Genomic DNA, 25,601 nt, shown 5'->3' with positions numbered 1-25,601 from the left:
TTTGAATATAACCCCCCCCCCCCCACCCCCACTTCACAGATCCATCGAAAACAGAGGGAATGCAAAACCGAGGAGGTTTAACAAAACCTCACAGGTTTGCTATTGTCTTTTTCTGGCCAATATGGCAGTTGCGCAGGAGGCAGCAGGGGACGCTTCAGTTCATTTGAGCTCTTTGACGTCAGGCCGGCTCCTGTCATTGAAGCTCCACAGTTGCGTTGCTAATTCAGCTTCCTTGCGTGCGTCAGACCGTTCTGAGGCGATGGCGGCGCCCTTAGGATCTCCGGTTCGTACGCTCAGGGCTGTGTTCCGAGAGCTGCGTCACGTGAACGGCGCCTCTGGGCTGCCGTATCGGGACACGGCAGCCTATAGATACATCAGGGAACAGTTCCACCGCAATCGGGTAGGGGAAAGGGAACGGATGAGTGAAGCGTGTGTGGGGATATTTATGATTACAGTGTATGAGAAAAGTTACAGGACAGTCGTAACTCGCGAGGATTCGCCTTCGGGCCTAAATCAGACAGTAAAGTAGTTTCTATCTGTTGGTGTTTTTACATAGATTTTCAGACTGATTTTTTTTTTAGCTCGCTCTCTCTATTACATTTTTTCTGTCTTTTGTTTAATTTCGTGTTGTCTCTTTTTCTCTTTTACTTTTGCAGCATATATTTTAATACTTTTTTTTCTTGTTATTTTATTTCCCTGTTCTACCTGTTTCCCTTTCCTTTTCCATTCGTTATACCTTTCTTTTTTATATATGTCACTGGATCCCTCCCGTCCCCTACCAATCCAAGGTCCTGGTTATCTCTAGCCCATTGGTCCTTACATTCCCTTTCTTGGGTTTTATCTCCTTTTCCTCCATTATCATCCGTTATTCTTCTTGACAAATTTTCGCAGAATTTTCAATCTGTTTGATTCAAGGCTCTCCTTAATATACAATGCTACCCCTCCACCAATTCGATCCACCCTATCACTACAATATCATTTGTACCCCGGTATGATAGTGTCCCAGTGGTTATCCTCCTTCCACCAAATCTCAGAGATGCCTATTATATCTAATTTTTTTACACTTGGTATGTACATAGCAGACCCAATCAAAGCAAATCAGCATTTAACACACAGAAATTAAAAAAAAAAGCCCTATGTTTGAAAAGTCAATGCTGAAAATGTTACCTGGGGCTTTCAGTACTGACAAATGCAACTGGAAACCAAGAAAACATGGTGGAAAGATGCAGAACTACATTAATTAAATGGGATAGTAAGGAAAGGAGAAACAGGAGAGAAAAGGTAACATGTGTCTGCCCGAGTATTAACCATTCTGCAAACTTTCATATAATTCTGTTTCAATCTCATTTCTCCTGGAAGGCTATTCCTGATTGGAGGGGCTGAATCTTGCCAGTATTCTTTATGATGGTTGATAGAAATTTCTTTCGTTAAACAGCATTGACTACCAAAGTGTCTCGAGCAGATCTGAGCAGTTAGTAATATAAATTTGTTCAATATCCAGGAAGTAATTTGGGGCCAAACCCCATGAGATTTTGAAAACCATTATTAAAATTTAAAATGAAACAAAATAAGTAGCAAATGTAATTCCTTCAGAGTTGGTGACACTCTCTCACATCTCTGAGCTCTTTAATTTTGCTGCTATATTATGAACTAGTTGCAGGCTAAGTAGTTATTTTGTAGTTGTTCCAGCATCCAATAAATTGCAATTGGGTGACCCCTAAAATAATGCCTGTATTATCAAACATAAATCTGTTTTCAGAAATATATTATCTAATATGTCTGTTTAGTGTCAGCTGCCATAATGGATTACACACTACCTTAGCAATCTGGTCCCCCATGCAAGATCTGAATCAGATTTAATGATAAGCCCACATAAATAATTTTACAACAATCCAAATTAGTTAAGAGTGCTTGCAGTATAATTCTAAAGTAGGACCCTGGTTGTCTTAAGTTGGAGCTGCTTATGGAAAACTTTCCTCACAACTGAGGATCCATAGTTAGAGCAAAATCCAAATATACACCTAGAATTTCATTGTTGCGTCTAATGGAATATTACACCCAATGTTGTGCCATAGGTTTGATGTCAGTACGATTACTTAACCAGGTTAATGTAGTCTTATTCGCATTTAACTTCAATGAGCAGTAATCCAGTTATAAACCAAGGCTAAGCCCTCATCTGGGCAAGTCACTTAACCCTCCATTGCCCCTGGTACAAAATAAGTACCTGAATATATGTAAACTGCTTTGAATGTAGTTGCAAAAACCTCAGAAAGGCGGTATATCAAGTCCCATTTCCCTTTCCCTTCCCTTAAAAGAGAATCGGTTGAATTCAAGTTGCCCACCAGGGCACTTCTAAAGATAGGCAGAAATGAAAATTTTCTGGATGGACCACCGTGACCACCCTCAGACTTACCTTATTTCTGGGGGTCAGCTTCTAAGCTGGCTTCTGCCTATCCTTTCTGGAGTAGTTTTCCTTCTGTGTGCTGGCTGCTTCCAGCATGACTCTAATTTCTCCACTCTACTGCACCTGGGGGTGCTGTCTGAGTTAGCTCTACCTCTGTCTCCAGCCTGGCTCTGTTTGCTCCTCTGAGCTGCACCTAGGTAGTCTAAGTCTCTCTATGTTCTGTGTGTGCTCTGCCTGCTCCTTGGTTTGTGCTCCTCTCACCCGCTGGTGGCCAGAGCCAGTGGCTGCCATAGTTTGTCTTGCTGTTCCTACCCGTTCCAGACTTTAGCTGAGTCCAGTCCGGTTCTTCCAGGCTGCTGGACTTGTCTCTCTTGTTTGTGCCTGGACAGCCTCTGTAGTTGCTTACTGATGGCTGCAGCTGCTCCTCAGGTGTTGAAGGGCTTTATTAATCACTTAGAGACTGCAGCCTTTGCCTTTGCATTGTCTAAGGTCCCTGGTATGTTAGAGTGCTCTGTGCACTGCTACCTTGTCCAGTTCAGTGTGAGTTTCTAGCTTGTTACTAGTAGTTTGGGCATAGCTTTTCTTGTTGGCTTGTGTACAGCTTTACTAGTTTTCTTGTGTTTAGCTTTCTGGTTTTCCCGTGTGTGTTTTCCTTTGCTTCTGGAGCTTCAGCCCTAGTCTTGTCCGCTGCCAGTACTCCTTGCTACTGGAGCGCCAGCCATAGTCTTGCTACTTGACCTGACCATTGCCTGAATCTGATTACTCTCTGCCCGCTGTCTGACCTGACTACTGCCTGTACCCAGATATTCTTTGCTTGTTGCTTGACCTGACCATTGCTTGAACCCCGATACTTGTTGCCTGCTGCCTGACCCGACTACTGCCTGAACCCCGATACTTGCTGCCTACTGCCTAACCCGACTACTGCCTGAACCCCGATACTTGCTGCCTGCTGCCTGACCCGACTACTGCCTGACCCCCGATACTTGCTGCCTGCTGCCTGACCCCCGATACTTGTGGCCTGCTGCCTGACCCGACTACTGCCTGAACCCCGATACTTGCTGCCTGTTGCCTGACCCGACTACTCCCTGAACCCGGATATTCTCTGCCTGTGACCAGACCTGACTATTGCCGGAACCCGGACATTCCCTGCCTATCTGCCTTGCTTTTGCCTAGGTGCCAGGGGGCACTTCTGTATCCTGATTCCTGTTGTTCCTGCTTCCTAGTTCCAGTTTTCCTGTAAGCCCTGCCGGCTGCCTGAACCTGAGGGCTCAACCCTCGGGGAACGGTGGCTAAGCGTAGGTGAAGCCTAGGTCCAGTGTGTTCCCGTCCAGCGGGTTCCGGTCCCGTGGGTTCCAGTCCAGTGGGCTCACCTCCAGGGTGTTCCAGTCCAGTGCGCACCCATCCGGTGCGTTCCAGTCCTGTGTATTCCTGTGCCGAACTCCAGTCCGGGGTTCCAGTCCAGCCTTGCCTCGTCTCTGCTTTGAAGGTGATCTTGCCTGCCACTGCTGCTCCACGGGAGTGGTCCAAGGGCTCACAAACCCAGTGCTTCCAGGGAAGAAGCCTGACAGTATTGCTGCAAACATGCCACAAAGTCAACCAACTCTCAGTATTGTGCTGAAGCAGACTCACAGGAATACTGCCTCTGCAGAGTCACTTGGTTATTTGGGTTAAGCTGTACAATTTCAAAGTCTGCTAATCATCTGCCTCCCTCACACTGGCTACTTCCATCAGTATGTACTGTAGGAAGATAAGGTGATAGTTTGTCTTGTACTAGTTCTTTAAGGATCATACGACTGAGAGCACTGGGGAGGAACTAACAAACATGAGGTTGGCCCTCCAGCAAGATTCTTGCAACCTTTCTGTACTTTATGTGTACTTTAGACTCCTCTTGCATTCCCATTTAGGCTGTCTTTCTCTTTGTTCTCAAACTGTTCTCTCATTTTTTTCTATCCCAGGTGCCTTTTCTCATCCCTCCATAGTACAGATTTGTATATATTCACAATTCATTTTCCTCAGCCCTATTTTCATAGGTACCCAATTTACCCAACCTCTCATGCTACTCCCATCAACTCTGCCACTTAAAACCTTTTCAGCCTGCAACTGTCTACACGTCTCTACTTTCAGAAATCTGCAGCCCGAATCCCTGTCTCCCAGGATCCTCCTTCATAACATCCCTACTCTCCTCCCCACCCCCAAAAAAAATCACCATCCCGCAACTCAATCGTCAAGCTCACTTCTCCACCCCTTTCCCCCCACTCCCAGCACTGATCAGACATCAGGAGGAGGAGAGCAGCAGTGGAGCCTTGGGTTGATTCCTCTGTTTTTCTGCCACTCAGACCTGACTGAACCTTCTAAATCACACAAACTGCTGTAAAGCTCTGTTGCTCAAATGCTTAGTTGGGCTGAGGTGGTGCAGTGTACTGCCATTGGTCTCCCATGGCTTGATGGGTACAGACTTACAATGTGTTGCCAGTTGTGGCGGCAGTGAAAATATTTGCTTTCCTGAGCCGAATTAGCCCCATCTTCCTCAGTGATTCCATGGGATCATCCAGTTCAGCAGGAAGGACCTGCCCTAACTGGGTTCTGCTGTCCTGCTCAGGTCAGCTCTCTAGCCTTGCTGTCCAGTTTTCTAGATCATGAATAGGTTTTAATTGTTAATCTCTGTGCTCTTGAAAAATAAATCATCTTGAACACAGGCCTTATAAAATTTTCCCACCATTTCCTGTCTCCCTTACCCTGGCCAGCCCTCACCACCCAGAAAACCAGCTAGTCCTTGCTTCTCAGGAACCTGAGAAGCCAATCACCCCACCCTCGCTCCAGCAAACCATCAGCCATCCTCTGCTCTTGCCACAGCCCCAACCAGCTCTCATGACTCAGCAAGGCAGTCAGTAACAGCACAATCCCTACTCCCTCAAGCCAGTCAGCCCCCCCTTACCCAGCTACCCCTCACCACTCAGCAAGCCAGTGAGTTTCTTACCCCTTCCCCATTAGAGCTACTGATCCTTACCCTGCTGTCCATGACCGTCATTGGAGCAGGAACTTCCTGCCTGCACTGCGCAGCTTTGTGTAAATCTGAGTCATGTGATGGAAGAACTTTTGCATTAACTTGAGACCAACACATGAGCTCTTGCACCATGTGTCTCAGGCTTACACATGGAGCAGGGAGGAATAAGTTCCTGTTCTGGCACTGGTTGTGGTAGCAGCAAAAAAAAAAAAAAAAAAAGGCCAAACACCAGAATGAAATTTCTAGTTGCCATGGTGACCTGGCACCTGGGATTTCTCAAGCTCTCCTTGAGCATATAGAATTTGTGTCTTAAGATGTTTGTTTAAACTTCTCTGTGCTTGGATCATTTCTTTGTTTATATTTGCTTCCCTTTGCTTATTCTCCTGTCTATATACACACTCATAGTTCAGACTGTGAAACTCATTGAGTCTGATTCACTGTAGATATGCCCATTAATAAGAACTTGTTGCAACTTTGATGTTCAAATCTTATTAAAGGACCCGACACAAGCCGTGTTTCAGCGTAATGCCTGCTTCAGGTGTTGTCAATATTAGTAAACGTCCCCTGTTCTTTCAAATGTCAATGGGCAATGTCAAACACGTGTAAAGGTTAAAAATAACGTCAAATGAAAAGTCTATCTCCAGGCCTAGTGAGAGAATATCAGATGAAAGGTCTGTCTCACTGGGCCGTGAGATTAGGGTTACCATATGGCTCCAGAAAAAGGAGCAATGGAAGTAAAACCTAGACTGGCTCAATCTGTCCTCCTCCTTTTTCTGGAGCCATATGGTAACCCTATGTGAGATAGACTTTTTTTTTTCCCCTATATGTATGTGGCCATTGCCCATTGACATTTGAAATAGCAGAAGATGTTAACCTGATTATATTACTGATAGTGAGGATTCCTGATGCAAGCGTTATGCCAAAATACAAATCATTTCTGGTCCTTCAATAAACTTTGGATGCCAACCCATTCTTGGAGGCCCATTGTGTGTTTTTGCTTAGCTTGGTTTCCTGTGCTTTGGATTCCTTCTCTCCTGTTTGCCATTGCGATATTGTCATGTTAGGAACATTGCTGGTTCTTCAGTTCAAATCTGTCTGCCTGCTAGGTCTCTGTTTCTACACGTGTCAAGTCAAGTGCTGCTTAGTGCTTTATGGTATCAGCAGGAGCTTTGCACTATTTTGACCTATAATTTTTAAATGAAAAAAAAGATATAACCTGTACTTTACAGTACTATGGGATAACAATCTGTTGTAGGTGGGTTCTGGCCTATTTACTATCGGAATGTCTATAACTGAATTTCCTGTGTCTCTTCATTACCAACCACAACATTGCTCTTGCAAAGGTTGTTGTTTTTTCTTGTTGAAATACGCATGCCAAGCAAAAAGCATGCGGATTCTCTATTGCGCTTTTTAAATCCCACCTTTAATTTGGCTATACTGGAACGCAGGCAGAAAGTACATCAAAAACAGGAGAAATTGAGGTGAAAAATAATTGTCCCCTACACCAAAGGTTCATAGCAGGGCTTTAGGAGATTGGCCAAGTCTAGCAAAACTTGAGAAAATAAAATAAAACATACATTGTGATCTAGGAGTCAGCTGTTTTTACAGTAGGGGAGGGGGGCTTTAGAAGAAATTAGTAATACAGCTGAGTAGTGTAATTTGGCTGAATTCTTTTTCTGTGGTTGTGGATCATAGTATCCAAAACTAGATAATGGGCAAGGTTTGCAATTACAGTCCACAACTGCTGAAGTTTGGACCAGCTAAGGAGGTTTAATGACAGGAGAAGGCATGATCCTATATGGCCCATTATCCTAGCTGAAGGCAGTGGGTGGAGCTTGTCAACATATTGGTCAGAACAAAACTATAGCAATTATTATTGAAAACAATAGCAAACTTGTAACATAACATAACATAGTAGAAGACGGCAGATAAAGACCTGTATGGTCCATCCAGTCTGCCCAATAAAATGCACCTTCACTTATGCATTTCCCTTGCAGTATTCCAGGCAGAGGTTTACTACAAGGGAAGATTAGGCTTTCACCTGTGCTCCAGCAGTACCTTATAGCCTCCTGACACTGGGTAAAGCTCAGTGTCTTGGCATGACACTGAAGCTTATATTGTTTTATTAAACCTTGTAGGTTTTGCTTTCTCTCACTTAAGAGAGGATGAAAGGGGAGTTGGGGGGGGGAGGTTTGGGGAGTTTTTGAGGGATCTATAAAGGGGGGAGGGTTATATTCAAAATGTTTTTTCCATTGCGTCCCACAGATCAAGCCAGAGACTTGTGGGTTATGTCCCTCAACCAGCAGATGGAGATAGAGAGAACTCCGAAGTTTGCTATATGTGGTCATGTGCAGCCATCCAAACCTCAGTATTCTCTCGATCTAGCAGGTGGAAGGTCATACCAGTGCAGCTCTGTATGTTTTTTGTCATTGCTCAAAAGCTTGTTTTGTTACTTGCAGTGCTGTATTGTGGGGTTCAGTGCTGTGCTATATGCCTTTATTTTCGCTTATGATGTTAACAAAGATATCTATCTATATAAAAGGCAACCCCAATGTTCTGAAGGCTCCACGGAAGTTGAGGCGCCCAAGATAGCCGGTGTGCCCTGGAGTGTGTGCACCGCCCTCACGTCAAAACGTCATGACGCGTCAAAAGGTCATGACGTCGAGGGCGGAGCTATTGACACTCGAGGGCTGAAACGGCCCACAGCGAACAAGGCAAGTAGCTTCGAGGGACGGAGGGAGGGGGCCCCTTGCTAGCGCCTGTTTCATTCCGCTCAGAAACGGGCATTTTTTCCTAGTTTCTATATAAAAACAATAGCAAACACATGTGACTGCCTATGGTTTTTTTTAATACTTTTTTATTTATTTGAAAGCTCCCATATGTAGATATATATCATGAAATAAAATTGAAAATCACTAAAACAGCATTAAAAATTAATTATAGCTGGTAGAAACAGCAATATTAAACTCTTTGTATTTTGTTCGCATTTTTCTACACTGTTCTATACAATACAGTAATACATGGCCAAATCTCAGTGAGGATAGCTTGTTTCCTGATGGGTTCTTCTCAATTGTTGTAATCTGCATGGGAAAGCCTGGTGTTATTAAGATGAAATATATTGAAATTAAATGGAAGTAAAATTAAACTCTCCTTTCATTGGGGCACATGGAATCACATCTTCACTTCATCTCTTTTGTAGAGGTCATCTTTCTGGACAGTAATAACCTCATGGGAGCAAGTTGATGGATACATAACTAAATGGGCTATAACAGTCCATTGGTTTTCTGATATTTTGTTCTTTTGATGGCTTGTACTGTGCCAATCTGAAAAATCTTCTCTTTTTCTGGACGATAATAACTTCATGGGAGCAAGTTGATGGATATGTCTGAAACATTTAACAGTGTTTAGATTAGCATATATACCCAACTTGGGATTTAAAAGTCTCCTTTAATGATGCCACATGTTCAGAAATCATAGCCATAGCCATAAGTATAGACAGTTATTCAAACATTATCACATGCATACTCCACAACAGGCATCCATACACACACTGCAACAATAAACATCAACTTCATCAGAGTACATCTGAAATTTATTTTTTATTTCCTCTTTTTCATCTTCCAGACAGCAGATGTACAGATCAGTAGGACCCAAAGCAGTCCAAAACAAATAATCATAAACAACACACTTTATACCTAATTGTTCAACTGCCCTTAGGTTTCCCCTTTGAGTTTAAAAAGCAATATCATGTGCATGTACAGTCTGGATAAATGAATTAAAATGGATAGACGTGAATCGCTTGTTTATTCTTTCCAAAAATACTAGGACTAGGGGGCACGCAATGAAGCTACAATATAGTAAATTTAAAACAAATCTGAGAAAATATTCCTTAGCATCCCTCCGGACCAGCCCAGAATGACTGTTGAGTTATGCACATCTACCAGCAGGTGGAGACTGAGAAGACTGATTTTGAGGCAGCCTATAGGAGCCACGCTCAGCCCCCTAGAAACCTCAGTATTCTGAGTCTCCAGCTGGTGGTAGATGTGGTGAGCCCCTTGGTCTCAAAATATCTATTCTATTTTTTTCTAATTTCTGCTAGCTCAGGTAGAAGTACAATTTTATTTTACTCAGACTAAAAAGATTGTAGTTTTCTTTCTCCGAGGACACGCAAGCTGCTTGTTCTCAAGATTGGGTCGACGTCTGCGGCGGCCCAGAAAACCGGCAACACTTTGCAAGCAAAACAGAAAACCTTCGAGAATGCTCCGTCGTGCGGGCAGAGCGCACCACACATGCACAAACGGCTTCCTGCCCGCGGCGTGAGCGTGCCCTCCTCAGTTTCGTTTCATCTGCGTCTGAGGTGACACGGTTTTCAGCTGTGTTCCTTTTGGCCCAGGTGACTTTTGGGCGTTACCACTTCCTTCTTCTTTTTTGTTTTCGACAAAATAAAAAAAAAAAAGGTTTATTTTCCCTTTATTTCCTTAGTTTTTCTCACTAAGTTTGTTTCCTTCCTTTTTCGCAGCGGCTGGTTTTTGTTTCCTTTTTTGTGCCTGTTTTATTGGCATCATCGAGTCTTAATTTCGCAGCCGCCGTTTTTCCATCCATGTCATTGAGGACACCCAGCGGCTTCAAGCGTTGTACTCGGTGCAACCGGACCATCTCGGGTACCGACCCCCACTCGTGGTGTCTCCAGTGCCTTGGGCCCAATCATCTTCCAGCTGCTTGTAAGCTGTGGCCTTTAATGAAAAAACGGACCCAAGTGTCTTGGGAGGCTCTACGGGAAAAACGTTTTGCTGATCGGTCCGGTCCTTCGACATTGGCATCGATATCGAGGTCGGCAGCGTCGACGTCGAGGGAAGCATCGACTTCGAGAGCACAGGTAATGGCTGCCGAATGACCACATCGCGCTGGGAGCAGCGAGGCATCGAGTGGGTCTCCATCTGTCTCGAGGCCTACTGCTATGCAGGCCCCCCGGGACCGACCTTCTTCGGACCCGGCCCGAGGAGGCTTGAGGATTCCATTTCCTTCTCGTCGGTATTGAGGAGTCTCGATGATGGGCGTCGAGCGAAGGCTAAGAAGCACAGTCATCGATCTCGTTCTATGCATGGTACCGAGAGCTCCGGGGAACTGAGGGATTCGGCACCCGAGAAGCGTCGGTGCCAAGAGGACCGCTCACCCTCTATATAGGAGGTGCTGATGCGTCGGTCTTCTGTCTCGACGAGCGCATCAGGGCTGTTCTTCTGCACCGACTGTTGAAGCGGCATCTGGTCCTTCGCCTGTGGTGAGGTCCCCGTCCTCGGTGCCGCTTGCAGCATTGGCGTCGGCTGCCACCCGGGTCAACTCCCCTTCGACGTCGGTGGGGGAAGCTTTGCCGCAGTCCAGACAGGGTTGACTTCTCGACATCCCCCTCGAGGTCATCATTCCTCGACGTCGAGACAGGCTCGGGTTCGGGCTGCTCTTGGAGAGCTCTTGTCCGATACCAATGATGAGCGCTCATGGGAGGAGGAGGAAGATCCCAGATACTTTTCTGAAGAAGAGTCCTATGGGGTCCCCTCTGATCCTACTCCGCCCATTGAAAGAAGGATGTCTCCGCCTGAGAGTCTCTTTTTCCTCCTTTGTTCGGGAAATGTCTAAGGATATTCCCTTCCCTATGGAGGTTGTGGATAAGCCCAGGGCCGAGATGCTCGAGGTCTTGGATTATCCTTCTCCACCTACAGAGGTTGCAACGGCTCCCTTGCATAACACACTCAGGGAAGTTTTTATGCGAAACTGGTAGTTCCCTCTCTCTAATCCAGTGATCCCCAAAAAAGCTGAGTCCCAGTACAGAGTCTACGGAGAGCCGGTGAGTGTGAAGTCTCAGCTACCTCATGATTCTATGGTGGTGGATTCTGCTCTCAAGAGAGCCAAGAGTACTAGAGACTATGCCTCGGCGCCCCCAGGCAGAGAGTCTAGGACCTTGGATTCTTTTGGGAGGAAGACGTATCAGGCCGCTATGCTTGCAGCCAAGATACAGACATACCAGCTCTACACGAGCATCCACTTGCAGAACTCTGTGAGGCAACTGTCCAGTTTGGTCGAAGCGCTTCCTCTGGAGCTCGCTGAACATTTTCACCAGGTGGTCAGGCAGCAGAAGGCGTGTCTCAAATTCCTGGCCAGGAGTACTTACGACACTTTTGATGTGACATCCAGAATAGCTGCTCAAGGTATAGTGATGCACAGACTCTCATGGCTGCGTGTCTCTGACCTCGATCATAAGATCCAGCAGCAAATGGCAGATGTTCCTTGCTGGGGGGATAACCTTTTTGGCGAAAAAGTAGAGGATGTGGTTGATCGGACCAAAAAGCACCGTAATGCTATGGATTCTCTCTCCCGCCGTCTTCTGCTACCACCTCCTCATCTAGGAGGTTTTTTGGAGGGAGGAGGAGTGCTCCCTATTCCTACAATAGGCGTGGGTACACGTCTGCTTCTTGGCAGCCTACCCAGGCTCAGTCCTATCGTGCTCGTTCTCGTCAATAGCGTGCACCTAAGGCCCATGCGGCTCCCCAACAAAAGCAAGGGACGGGCTTTTGACTGGCTCCAGTGCAGCATAGCCACAGTGCAAGTGTCCGTTCAGGACGACTTACCAGTTGGAGGGAGGTTAATATTTTTTCACCAAAGGGTGGCCTCTTATAACCTCCAACCGGTGGGTTCTTCAAATAGTCCGGTTAGGATACACCCTCAATCTGGAATCCAAATACCCACCAGGAGCTCATTCTTACAGCTCCCAGCACAGGCAGGTATTTGCAGAGGAGCTCTCCGCTCTTCTAAAGGCCAGTGCTGTCGAACCCGTTCCACCAGGGGAAGAAGGGCTGGGATTCTATTCCAGGTACTTCCTTGTACAAAAGAAAGCAGGGGGGATGCATCCCATGCTAGACCTAAGGGCCCTGAACAAATTCCCAGTCCGAGAAAAGTTCAGGATGATTTACCTCGGCACCCCATGATTCAGGAATACGATTGGCTATGCTCTCTGGACTTAAAGGATGCCTATACCCACATCTCGATACTCCCAGCTCACAGGAAGTATCTTCGATTTTGGTTGGGGACTCGCCACTTTCAGTACTGTGTGCTGCCTTTTGGCCTCGCGTCTGCGCCCAGGGTTTTTACAAAGTGCCTGGCAGTTGTCGCAGCATCGCTATGCAGAGTGGGAGTGCAAGTGTTCCCTTATCACGATGATTGGCTGGTGAAGAGCACCTCGGAGGCAGGCGCTCACTATTTGAATGCTAGAGCAACTGGGGTTCGTGATCAATTATCCCAAGTCCCATCTTGTTCCAGTTCAAAAATTAGAGTTAATTGGAGCTCTGTTCGACACACGGATGTCTTGAGCTTATCTTCACCGGGCAAGGCAGAAAATCTCCTGGCCCTCGTGTCCTGGCTCGAGCGTCTCAACAGATCACAGCTCGGCAGATGTTGACACTCTTAGGACACATGGAGGGGCATTTTCGACCAGGGATGCCCAACTCTAAGGGCGCCCATCTCCGAAGACAGCGCCGTGAAGGGGCGGGGCCAACTGTATTTTCGAACGAGATGGGCGTCCATCTTTCGTTTCGATAATACGGTTGGGGCCGGCCAAATGTCAGAGATGGTCAGGTTTGAGATGGCCAGCCTCGGTTTTCGCCGATAATGGAAACCGAGGCCGGCCATCTCAAACCTGGCCAAATCCAAGGCATTCGGTCGTGGGAGGGGCTAGAATTTGTAGTGCCCTGGTCCCCCTGACATGCCAGGACACCAACCGGGCACACTAGAAGGCACTTCTAAAAATTAAAAAAAAAAAAAAAAAAAAGCTCCCAGGTGCATAGCTCCTTTACCTTGGGTGCTGAGCCCCCCAAAACCCCCAAAACCCACTACCCACAACTATACACCACTACCCTAGCCCTAAGGGGTGAAGGGGGGCACCTACATGTGGGTACAGTGGGTTTCGGGTGGGTTTTGAAGGGCTCCCATTTTCCACCACAAGTGTAACAGGTAGAGGAGGGTGGGCCTGGGTCCGCCTGCCTGAAGTCCACTGCACCCACGAAAACTGTTCTAGGGATCTGTATACTTAAAACACAAGTTAGAAGGCTAGAACGTGCGTGGAACAAAAAGAAAGATGACCCCACACTTAACGCATGGAAACAACTTCAAAGAAAATATAAATATACCATAAGACAAACTAAAAGATTATTTTATAAAACTGAAATTGGACCAAACTACAAAGACACACATAAACTCTTCCAACTCGTGAATAAACTACTAGATGTCACACCAATCACAACCAACAACAGCAAAGATACACCAGGAGCAGACAACCTTGCGAAATACTTTAATGAGAAAATCGTACAATTGCGACTTGAATACCAGTCAGTACCACCGATTATGCCGTACTCCTTGACTGTCTAGATCCAGACCCTGGTGTATACCCAGCAGATAGAACCTGGACCAACTTCGAGATACTCTCGGAGGATCTTATCTCTCAAACGCTGAAAAGATTTGACAAATCCCATTGCAAATTAGACACATGCCCAAACAATCTCATGACATCAGCTCCTCAACAATTTATAACAGACTTCACGAATCACGTGAATTATATGTTACAAACTGGACTCTTCCCAAAGGAGAAAGGAAACATTCTACTCACCCCCATACCCAAAGATGTAAAGAAAAGTGCTTGCGAACTATCCAACTACAGACCAGTAGCATCCATTCCCTTAATAACCAAACTAACAGAAGGGATGGTAACCAAACAACTCACAAACTATTGAGACAAATTCTCAATACTACACAACTCCCAATCAGGATTCCGATCTAACCACAGTACGGAAATGGTACTAGTCACCCTCATGAACAAATTTAAACAAATGATTGCAAATGGCAAGAACATACTACTTCTACAATTTGATATGTCCAGTGCCTTCGACATGGTTGATCATGGGATACTACTACATATTCTTGAATACTTCGGAATTGGAGGCAACGTTCTTAATTGGTTCAAGGGGTTCCTAACCACACGGTCATACCAAGTGACATCTAACTTGACTACATCAGCTACATGGAAACCTGAATGCGGAGTTCCACAGGGATCCCCCCTCTCACCGACCTTATTCAACTTAATGATGATACCATTGGCCAAACTTCTATCAAACCATAACCTCAACCCATATATCTACGCTGACGACGTAACGATCTACATCCCATTTAAACAAGACCTAAAAGAAATTTCCAACGACATCAACCAAAGCCTACATATCATGCACACATGGGCGGATGCATTTCAATTGAAACTCAATGCAGAAAAAACCCAATGCCTAGTACTCACCTCGCAATATAACACGAACAAATTCACCACCATGAACACACCAAAACTGCCTCTTCCAATCTCGGACACCCTAAAAATTCTTGGCGTCACTATTGATCGACACCTAACACTTGAGAACCATGCGAAAAACACAACCAAGAAGATGTTCCACTCAATGTGGAAATGAAAAAGAGTACGACCTTATTTCCCAAGGACCTTCTTCCGTAACCTGGTACAATCATTAGTACTAAGTCACCTAGACTACTGCAACGCACTCTACGCTGGTTGCAAAGAACAAATAATCAAGAAACTCCAAACAGCTCAGAACATTGCAGCTAGACTAATATTCGGAAAAACAAAATATGAAAGTGCTAAACCCTTATGAGAAAAGTTACACTGGCTCCCACTTAAAGAACGCAACACGTTCAAAATATGCACCCTAACTCATAAAATCATTCATGGAGACGCCCCAGCCTACATGTCAGACCTGATAGACCTACCATCCAGGAATGCTAAAAAGTCATCCCGTACATTCCTTAATCTGCATTTCCCCAACTGCAAAGGTCTAAAGTACAAAACAACGCATGCATCAACCTTTTCCTACCTGAGCACACAATTCTGGAACGCGCTACCATGCAACTTAAAAACGACCTATGAATTAATTAATTTCCGCAAACTTCTGAAGACCCATCTCTTTAACAAGACATACCACAAAGAACAACAAATATGAACTCCTATACATTCACCCAGAATTGTCTTATAATATTTTTGATTGTTAATCTACTACTATGTTCTGTTATTATCATGATACCCAAGATACTTCTGTAATACCAAATGTATATTTTCTTATGTATTTCCACTATTCATGATATATTGTAAGCCACATTGAGCCTGCAAAGAGGTGGGAAAATGTGGGATACAAATGCAATAAATAAATAAATAAATACTGCTGCAATGGACTTGAGTATGACATTTGAGGCTGGCAAAAAAAGTTTTGAAAGTTGTTTTTTTGAGGGTGGGAGGCAGTTAGTGACCACTGGGGGAGTCAGGGGAGGTGATCCCCGATTCCCTCCGGTGGTCATCTGGTCAGTTCGGGCACTTTTTTGGGACTTGGACCTGAAAAAAAAGGGACCAAGTAAAGTTGGCCAAATGCTCGTCAGGGCCAGCTTTCTTTTTTCCATTATCGGGCGAAGCCAGCCATCTCTTAAGCACGCCCCGTCCCGCCTTTGCTACCCTTCCGACACGCCCCCTTGACGTTTGGCCGGCTCCGCGATGGACTGCAGTTGAGGCCGGGCAAAATCGGCTTTCGATTATGCCAATTTCGCTGGCCTTGAGAGGTGGCCGGCCATCTCCCGATTTGTGTCAGAAGATGGCCAACCTTCTCTTTCGAAAATAAGCGGGATGGCCTCCACAGTTCATGTTACTCCCATGGCATATCTACATATGAGATCAGCTCAATGGACCCTAGCTTCCCAGTGGTGCCAGGCTACAGAGGATCTAGAGGATGTGATCCATTTCTCCACCGACGTTTGCAGTTCCCTTCAGTGGTGGACCATTCGATCCAATTTGACCTTGGGACGTCCATTCCAAATTCCTCAGCCACAAAAAGTGCTGACGACGGATGCATCCCTCCTAGGGTGGGGAGCTCATGTAGATGGACTTCACACTCAAGGAGCTTAGTCCTTTCAGGAAAAGGATCTTCAGATCAACCTCCTGGAATTACGAGCGATCTGGAACTCTCTCAAGGCTTTCAGAGATCGGCTGTCCAACCAAATCATTCTGATTCAGACAGACAATCAGGTTGCCATGTATTATACCAACAAGCAGGGGGGCACCGGATTTCGCCCTCTGTGTCAGGAAGCCGTCCGGATGTGGCTTTGGGTGCACCTTCACAGCATTTTTCTCCAAGCCACGTACCTGGCAGGCGTAAACAACAGTCTGACCAACAGGTTGAGCAGGATCATGCAACCTCACGAGTGGTCGCTAAACATGGGCGTTGTCCACAAGATCTTCCGAGCGTGGGGCACCCCCTCGGTGGATCTTTTTGCCACTCAGATCAATCACAAAGTCCCTCAATTCTGTTCCAGACTTCAGGCCCACAACAGACTAGCGTCAGATGCTTTTCTCCTGCATTGGGCCTTCTGTATGCATATCCTCCCATACCTCTAGTAGGGAAGACTTTGCTGAAACTCAAGCAAGACTTTTTTTTTCTGTTCCTTGTGGGCTCTCACTCTGTTTTTGTACCTAGAGAGCACTCGACTGAGCATATTCTATAAAGAAAAGTAGATGCCTGCTGTCCTTTATGTACCACTAGTGTAAGAGGTTAGATATATACATATAATTAATGCCAGAGATACATGTGTAACTTATAATACACAAAAGTGTGTGCAGCGCCTGCAAAATGCACGCTGTGTAAGAGAGATGCGTATTTACAGAATAGTGCCGACATTCTAATCATTTACACATGCAATTGGCGTGTGAATGTTTGCCATGAGAGAAGGGGATAGGGATGTGGAAGGTTCTGTGGAGGTCCTTTGTTCACCTAGCACTTTCCCTGTGACTAGACCCTTGGATAGGAACAGCTTAGCCTGTGCTCAGGGATTTGTTGTGAAAGTGGAGCTAGGCTGCAGTGCAGGAGGGAAAGGAATCCAGTTAGTGGGGTTATGTTCCAATTACGGCAACTCCAGTAGTTGGAACGTAAGGACAGAGCCGGGTGGACTTCTACGCTCTATGTCCCAGAAACACCAAAGAAAGACCGTGATCAAGTATGTAATCTCACGTTCATTGTTTATTTAATCTTGAATTGATAATGAGTGTGACTGTCGGGCAGTCTGGATGGACCGTTCAGGTCTTTATCTGCCATCACTCACTATGTTACTATGTAGGAGATTAAAAAGATGCAGTTGGCAAGGACTTTTCCTAGTTGGCAGGAGCTGAGCCCATATTGCTGTTGCCAGGCTGGGGGCCCTGGAAAGGGGAAGCAGGACAAAGCCTCTATTGATACTCTTTCAAAGAGAGTTACAGTGGGGGGTGGGAGTGGGTGAAGAGCAAGAGTAAAAAGAAAAAGAGGGAGAAGGTGAGACCCCACTCTGTCACATATACTGACACCACTGATTAAGATTATCACTGATTTATAAGAATGGCCAGCATGTGAATAGAGTGAACATTTCTCTTTTTTTCTGCTCAGCCTGGCCATTTTCTCCTTGATTCTTCCAGACTAGTCAGAACCAAGCTGGGATCTGGCACCGGGAGCCTTTATTCACAATAATGAGGGATTTTTTTTCTTTCTGGTTTATCCCTCTCCATTCCCATGCACACACACTTTTGAGTTAGACTACTGCAGTGATTATCCTGAGCGTATAGGCCATGTAGGCTGGCTCCTTTTGGAGCCTGACAACCATGATCCCCCCCCCCCCATTGAGCCATCTAGATGTCGCATCATATGATAGACACAACTCCTCCTGCACCCTGAGGCTGTGAACACTGTCTTCACAGCATCCTGAACCCTGACTGATTCACCATGCTTAAATCTGAGCTATTAAGCTGACTCTCATATTTAAATGTCATGCTTTAGTGTTCTTTGACAGTTGGCAAATTCAGGGTAGCTGATGTGTTTGTAAATAACATTTCCTTTCCTATTTCTGTTTTGTGACACTCTTGCACAGTAGCAACCTATATGTGGCCCACTGAGCAAATAGGTATCAAAAGTGGGTTTCAAATAACAAGAGATAAAGGCTATAAAACTTTGGAGGGGAAACTTTCATTTTTAGGATCAGTAGAATTGGACTGTGCCAGTGGTTTCCAAACCTGGTCCTGGAGGCACCCCAAACGAGGGAGACGTATATATGATTCCAAATCTTTATTGAGAGACTAGTAAAAAAGGCCCGTTTCTGTCACAAATTAAACGGGCGCTAGCAAGGTTTTCCTCGGAGTGTGTATGTTTGAGAGAGTGTATGTGAGAGTGACTGTGTGTGAGAGAGAGAGTGAGTGTGCGTGTGTGTGAGAGAGAGAGAGTGAGTGAGTCTGGGTGCAAGTATGTCTGTGTGAGAGAGTGTGTGTGTGAGAATGAGAGTGTATGCATGTGAGAAACAGTGTGTGAGAGAGAATGTGTTTCACACAGATACAGTGTGTGCGAGAGAGAGTGTGTGTGAGACACAGACTCACTGTGAGACCAAGTGTATGAGTGTATGAGACCAAGAGAGTGTGTGAGTGACTGTGTGACACATAGAGAGTGAATGTGATATAGTGTGAGACATAGAGTTTGTGAGAGTGAGAGAGAAAGACATTGACTGTGAGAGAGAGAGAGAGAGTGTGTGTGTGTGACAGAGATACCTCCCCCCCCTCTCTGGTGTCAGCCCCCCCCTCTCTCTCTCTGGTGTCTGAGCATTACTGTGCAGGACGCTGAGCTCTGGCTGTGCTTCAAGGAACTGACCAATCCTATTTAATAGAATGCACCTCCAACATTCTGAAGCCGAGAAACCTCGTGTGGTTGGTCACTTCTGCTTGTGACAAACCCGGAAGTACGTGATGTCAATTCAGGAGATGGATACAGAGAGCAGGAATGCCTCAGCCATGCAGTCAGCTTCAGAATGTTGGAGGTGCGTTTTATTATATAGGATACCAAAACAAGTCGACCCAGCTGCTGTGTTTTGGCGCCAGAGCAACGGCCTCAGAAGTCTACAAAAACATATAAAGGCCAATATAAACATGTGATACTAAGGAAACCATAATGAGAGTATACATGTACAAAATCTAACTTAATAAAAAAATGTTTTATACAAAAACCAAAAACTTGGAAGTATACATGAAAATACAAATGCTAATCAAACATATAAATGGCGAGTGACCGTACTCACCCGCAAATGCGCAGTAGAGACTTCCATCTCTGTCCCGCCCCCGCGTCAATATGTGATGACGGGGCGGGACAGAGAGGGAAACTGCGTGGAGGGAGGGAACCACCGATGTCGCTACCGCTCCCCCCTCAAGGTCACCGCCACCGCTCCCCCCACCCGGAGTCGCTGCCGCCCCCCCTCCACCCGGCCCGAGCACTCTCTTCGGTATTGAACTTACATCACCGACACGCAGCAGGCAGATCAGCTGAGCTCCCGTCAGCCTTCCTTCCCTGCCTGTGTCCCGCCCTCGCTGACGTTACGTCACACGAGGGCGGGACACACAGGCAGAGAAGGAAGGCCGACAGGAGCTCTGCTGATCTGCGTGCTGCGTTTCGGCAACGTAAGTTCAGTAGCGAAGAGAGGGCCCGGGCCGGGTGGAGGGGTGGCGGCGGCGGTGACCCGGGGGGGGGGCCTTGAAAAAACCCCATACTAGCCCGTTTTAACGGGCTCAACGGCTAGTAATAATAATAAAATACAAAGGCTGATATAGACGTGATGCTAGATAATAATATATAAGAGTACACATATCTAAAATATAACATTGAAAGAATTTTTTTATACTCATTGATTGAAAAAGATGTACATATGTACGTTAAAATAATTGCTCAGAATAAAAGGTAGTAATCTCTCTATATAAAACGCATCTCCAACGTTCTAATGAAGCCTCAAACTCTCCTACTTGTGCTGGTGTAGATACCATGAGTGTGTGCCCCGCCCTTGCGTCACAACGTTATGACGTCAAGGGCGGAGCACTTAGACTCACCGAATGGCCTGCACTCTAGCTCCTTACACTCACCGAATGGCCTGCACTGTCAAAAACACGATAACGTCGATGGCGGGGAAGGCACAAGGCACGAAAACCAAAGAAAACCGCAAGCCATGCAGTATACTCCTACAAATCAACTGTCACTGCCACCAAACTGACATTATCCGATCACTGCTCAGGTACAACTGTAACACCGCCCTGTGCGCCTACCACACTACATTCTCTCATAATATAATACAAACTTGAACTCACTTTCCTTTGCCTCTACCCCCCTTACTTTCTCAACCCCGCGCCCTTTAAGGAAGGCAGTTTGCATTTGAAGGCGAGCGCGCACCACGCCGTTCACCTCGCCCGACGGTTCTCTTGCCCTGGCAACGGGGCACAGTGCGCTTCCAACCCGATTCACAGTTCATGGCACAATCCCTGCGTGCGCACCTATCATGCTGTAAACGGGTTTGGGGAGGATGCTCAACAGTGCTAGCATAACATCCGTCATTTCAAAATGCCTCTGGCTTTGTGCTTTCTAAACACTGCAGGTGTCGGGATGTAAAACTTGCTGGGTTAAAAAGGTGGCTGCATTTTTACTCAGCTTAAACTTTAGAAGGTTATGTGGCATTGCAGAGTTGCCTTAACACCCCTAATTCATGTAGGTATTGTGGAACACAATGATACAAGTTACCCAGCTCCACTCCCTCCCTCCCGCCCAAAGCATCTATCTCACTCACACATGCACAGACAGCATCTCTCTCTCTCTCACACATACACACACACCTATATACCTCAATCACCCACACACACCCTCTGACCCCCCACCCCCAACCCCTCTACAAACAACACAAACACATACAATTATGTGCAACAATGGTACCCTCCCCCAAACAAACCCCCAACACCAAAATGGCAGCACTGATTGCTCATACAACTCACACACTCCCCAACAAAACATTAACTAAGCCATGCTCAAAATCCACCTTCTGCTACAGAGGGGAGGAGGCGCACCTCAGACCACAGAGGGGGGAGGGGATCCTGAGACCACAGGACACTCTCTCTCACACACACACACACACACTCGCACACAGAGTCACTCTTTCTCTGTCACCCACACACTCTCGCACACACACTCTCTCAAACATACACACTCCGAAGAAAACCTTGCTAGCGCCGTTTCATTTCTCTCAGAAACGGGCCTTTTTTACTAGTAAAATAATAAATGATACATTGATAAAACAATCATGAAACATTGAAAACCTGTTATAAGTGAAATTCTAGACTACAGACCTGATATGTTCATGTGGTATTTTCTGTTTCAGGTTATTTGAAACAAGAAACAAAACTAGTGTAGAAATACCTACATGGGGGAGAAAAAGATATACATTCACTAATTTCTAGAAGTAAATGTTCTTATCATTCAGAAAACTTGTAAAAATGAAATAAGAAGTGAATGAGGGAAGGAAGAGAAGAGTGAATGTTATGAGACAGCTATTGCCATGAGAGGATCAGGCACTGTTATTGTTATTATTAGCATTTGTATAGCACTACCAGATGCAAGCAGCGCTGAACACCTGACACAGAGAGACAGTCCCTGCTCAATAGAGCTTACAATCTGTTATGCCTATAATGTGGAAATGTTGTATTGACTAAGTGTCAGATAAAAATAGAGGAATTAAAAAAAAGGAATTACAAAAAGGGTTACAAAAAGAGGAATTATAAAGAAAAGATAAATATGTTAATGGGGATACTGCTTACTTGTGCATACAAGTTTTAAAAAGGATAATAAATATAGTACTGGGGAGCACTAAAAAAAAACTTGCAAAATTATTAATTTGAGTTGCTGCTCTAAAAATCAAGAAAACAATAGAAAGAGAAAAACAAAAAGAAAAAACAAACAAACAAAATTGTACCATGATTACAGGAAATCGCATGATATACCTCAAATGGCTGCAAGATATGGCACTGATGAGCATGATTTGGAATCGTATGTACGTCTCCCTCATTTTTTTGGAAAGAGCCAACTTACCCTACTGCTTTTTCCTGCTTGACTGATTCTTGTAGGGATTGAGCACACCTCCAATGAGTGCCTTTTTTTTCCTGGAGGCACCCTAGCCACTCAGGTTTTCAGGATATCCACAATGAATATTCATGACAGAGATTTGCATGCACTGCCTCCACTGGATGCAAGTCTGTCATGAATATTCATTGTGGATATCCTGAAATCCTTACTGGCTGGGGTATCTCCAGGAACCACTGGACTATGCATTTTTTTTTTTTTTACAACTTTGATGTTTTTCATGTTCAACAGCCTAAAAACTGCAGGCATCTAAAGTGGGTTAATTACTTTTTTTTTATTGAAAAACGTTTCTCATTTTTAAAGACATAATTAGTCCATAGCTGAGGCTGAAATTTGGCAGGATTATGCAGTTGATTTCCCTCTATCTTGTGGTATAAATAAGTCACATCAGTGGCGTACCAAGGTGGGGGCGGTCCGCCCCGGGTGCATGCCGCTGGGGGGGGGGGGGGGCGTGCTGCGCGCCTGTTGGCCGAGTCCGCTCATTCCCTCCCTGCTGCTCCCTCTGTGCAGAACAGGTTACTTCCTGTTCCGGGGCAGAGGGAACAGCAGGGAACGAGCGGACTCGGAGCCGACAGGTGCGCGGCACCCCCCCCCCAGCAGGTAAAAATGCACCCGGTGGGGGAGGGGGGTAATTTCGCCGGGGGGGGGGCACGGGTGTAATTTCGCCGGGGGGGCATAGGCGATCCGCCCCGGGTGTCAGCCAGCCTAGGAACGCCACTGAGTCACATACCCCATTTTTGGTACCTTTTCGCTCAGTGGGCCACATATGTTGCCAGAAATGCAGCTGCTTGGCCTCTAAAGCCAGATCTGAAGCAGTTAATCTAAATAAAAACAATATAGTGCAACTCAGCAGTGCTCTTGTGCAATTTATTTTGTTAAAAATAAACTGTACGAACAAGTCTTTTCTACAAGAACAACTATGGGAGGCAGGCAGGCAAGCTGACCATTAGCTATTTGCAACTGTAGTCTTGATTACAGAAGAACCCTTTCAAAATGAGCCACAGCCAAATCAATAGATTGGAAAACTATATACATTTATTTATTAAAAAAAAAAGCCACAGGGGTTAGCAGGTGGCTCTAGGTCATCCTGTACAGACTGGGCCATGTGTGGTTTTCCCCACTGGCACCTTTGAAATTCTTTTCAGTTTTTCTAAGAGATGCCAGAATAGTCTATAGCTGTAAAGGTGCCCAAACCAAGATTGATCTGCTTGTCTGTGACCTGAAGGCATCTGGTAACACTGTGCCCGCTCTGATGAGCTGCAGTACTGAATGACTATTAGGAAAAAAATGAATACATTATTTCCAATTCTTTTCTGCCTGCTTCTTTTGTAAGTTTGGGCATCTATTTATTCCCTTCCCTCCCCCCCCCCCCCCCAAAAAAAAATCATATTAGTGCTTGCTAACTGACAGTCTCCAAGAACCATAAAAAAATCTAATCATCTGACGTGACCTGGGGCTTTACAGCAAGAAAGAAGGGGATGCCTCTTTTTGGGTGTTGATCTTGACTGCATTCTCATCCTATGCAGGTAACCGGTGAGAAGTTGTGCAGGGCCCAGCATGAGCTGCATTTCCAGGCTGCCACCTACCTCTGCCTCCTACGCAGTGTGCGGGAACATCTGGCATTACATCAGGAATACCACAGCAAGGGTGAGCGATCACCAGAGGATGTCGCTGGCCTGGTGGGACTGAAACTGCCTCAGCAGCCAGGAGGGAAGGGCTGGGAGCAATGACAATGGAAAAGGCCTAGCCTCTACTTAGGGCCATGGGAAGGAAACAGGCAATAGTCCCTTCATCTCCTAATCAGAATGACTCCAGTTGGTTTTGCCCTGTTTGTTTCTCTACTTTATTTGTCTTGAAATAAAAAATATCTTTAGTGACATGTCTGGTTTGAACGCCTAGTCATATCTTCAGAAACAATTTTTAATGCCATCCTCCGGAAAGTTAAGGTAACCGCAAATGGATCTGCCACAGGCTTCCATTTGGTGAGGTTATACTGGGTTGGGCATGGACAGAGCTTGACATGGAGAACTCCAAGGAGCACCAGATAGTGTCTATCTTCTGAGAACTCAGGCAGTGCTCCTGTAAGGAATACTTTAAAGCTGGACATAATGTTTAAGTGCAACAACCAAAGAAAAAAGGATCTATGACACCAATCAAAAATTAGAATAATCTATAATGCACATTGGTGTACAGAAGGAAAATTACGGGAACAGTGAGTATATTTACTTGTATGTACTTGTATATCTGCTCCAAAAAGAGGAGGAAAAGACCTCATAATTGACCGTTTACAATAATGCTCAGGCTCAAATACAGATGTAGCCGTATGTATTGTATACGGTCTAACTATAATCATAGGTCAAAAACCTCCAACCTCAAAAAATATTCTATAGTTGCAAAATGGTTAAACTTTAATACTCCTCAAATAAACTGTCGAACATACAATTACATAAAAAAAAATCAAAAATGAAAATGTATTTAGCTTTGCTGTGTTCTTTAGAGTCTGATTTCTTTTTTGGGCAGCACTTGTTCCTATCCAAGAGATTGTGTCTCTAGTGTTTTTCTCGCCAATATGTAGCGTTAAACGTTATACTCCTAAAAATAGGCTGAGGTCCTGAGGGGGACCCGTTTCACGGACGGCTTCTTCCGGAGACCTTGCCATGAATTGATAAGCTTGTGTTGTCCACCAGTTCACTTTGACAGCATGAAGTGAATTAGTGGACGGGACAAGCTTATCTGTTCGTGGCTGTTCAGACTCTAAAGAGCACAGCAAAGCTAAGTACATTTTCATTTTTGTTTTTTTGGCGTAATTGAATGTTCGATAGTTTATTTGAGGCGTATTAAAGTTTAACCATTTTGCAACTATAGAACATTTTTTGAGGTTGGAGGTTTTTGACCTATGATTATAGTTAGACCATATACAATACATATGGCTACATTTGTATTTGAGACTGAGCATGATTGATAACGGTCAATTATGAGGTCTTTCCTCCTCTTTTTGGAGCAGATATACAAGTACATACAAGTAAATATACTCACTGTTCCCCTCATTTTCCTTCTGTACACCAATGTGCATTATAGATTATTCTAATATTTGATTGGTGTCATAGATCCTTTTTCTTACAAAGAAGCGCAAGAGGTCATAACCTCAAATCCACATAAA

At 45.2% G+C, this 25,601-nt stretch overlaps 1 protein-coding gene across 1 annotated transcript; it reads left to right on the top strand.

Annotated features, from left to right (window-relative positions):
- Positions 1-224: 224 nt before the first annotated feature.
- Positions 225-24,320, top strand: FMC1 (formation of mitochondrial complex V assembly factor 1 homolog). The gene is made up of 2 exons (XM_030207077.1): positions 225-400; positions 23,968-24,320. Exons 1-2 carry the CDS (start codon positions 260-262, stop codon positions 24,169-24,171), a joined length of 345 nt encoding a protein of 114 aa, XP_030062937.1. The 5' UTR covers positions 225-259; the 3' UTR covers positions 24,172-24,320.
- Positions 24,321-25,601: the final 1,281 nt, after the last annotated feature.

This window comes from Microcaecilia unicolor, chromosome 1 (genome assembly GCF_901765095.1).
Source record: "Microcaecilia unicolor chromosome 1, aMicUni1.1, whole genome shotgun sequence".
In the NCBI taxonomy this organism is placed as follows: domain Eukaryota; kingdom Metazoa; phylum Chordata; class Amphibia; order Gymnophiona; family Siphonopidae; genus Microcaecilia; species Microcaecilia unicolor.
Note: the sequence above shows the minus strand (reverse complement) of the source record. Positions and strands in the feature narration are given on the sequence as shown.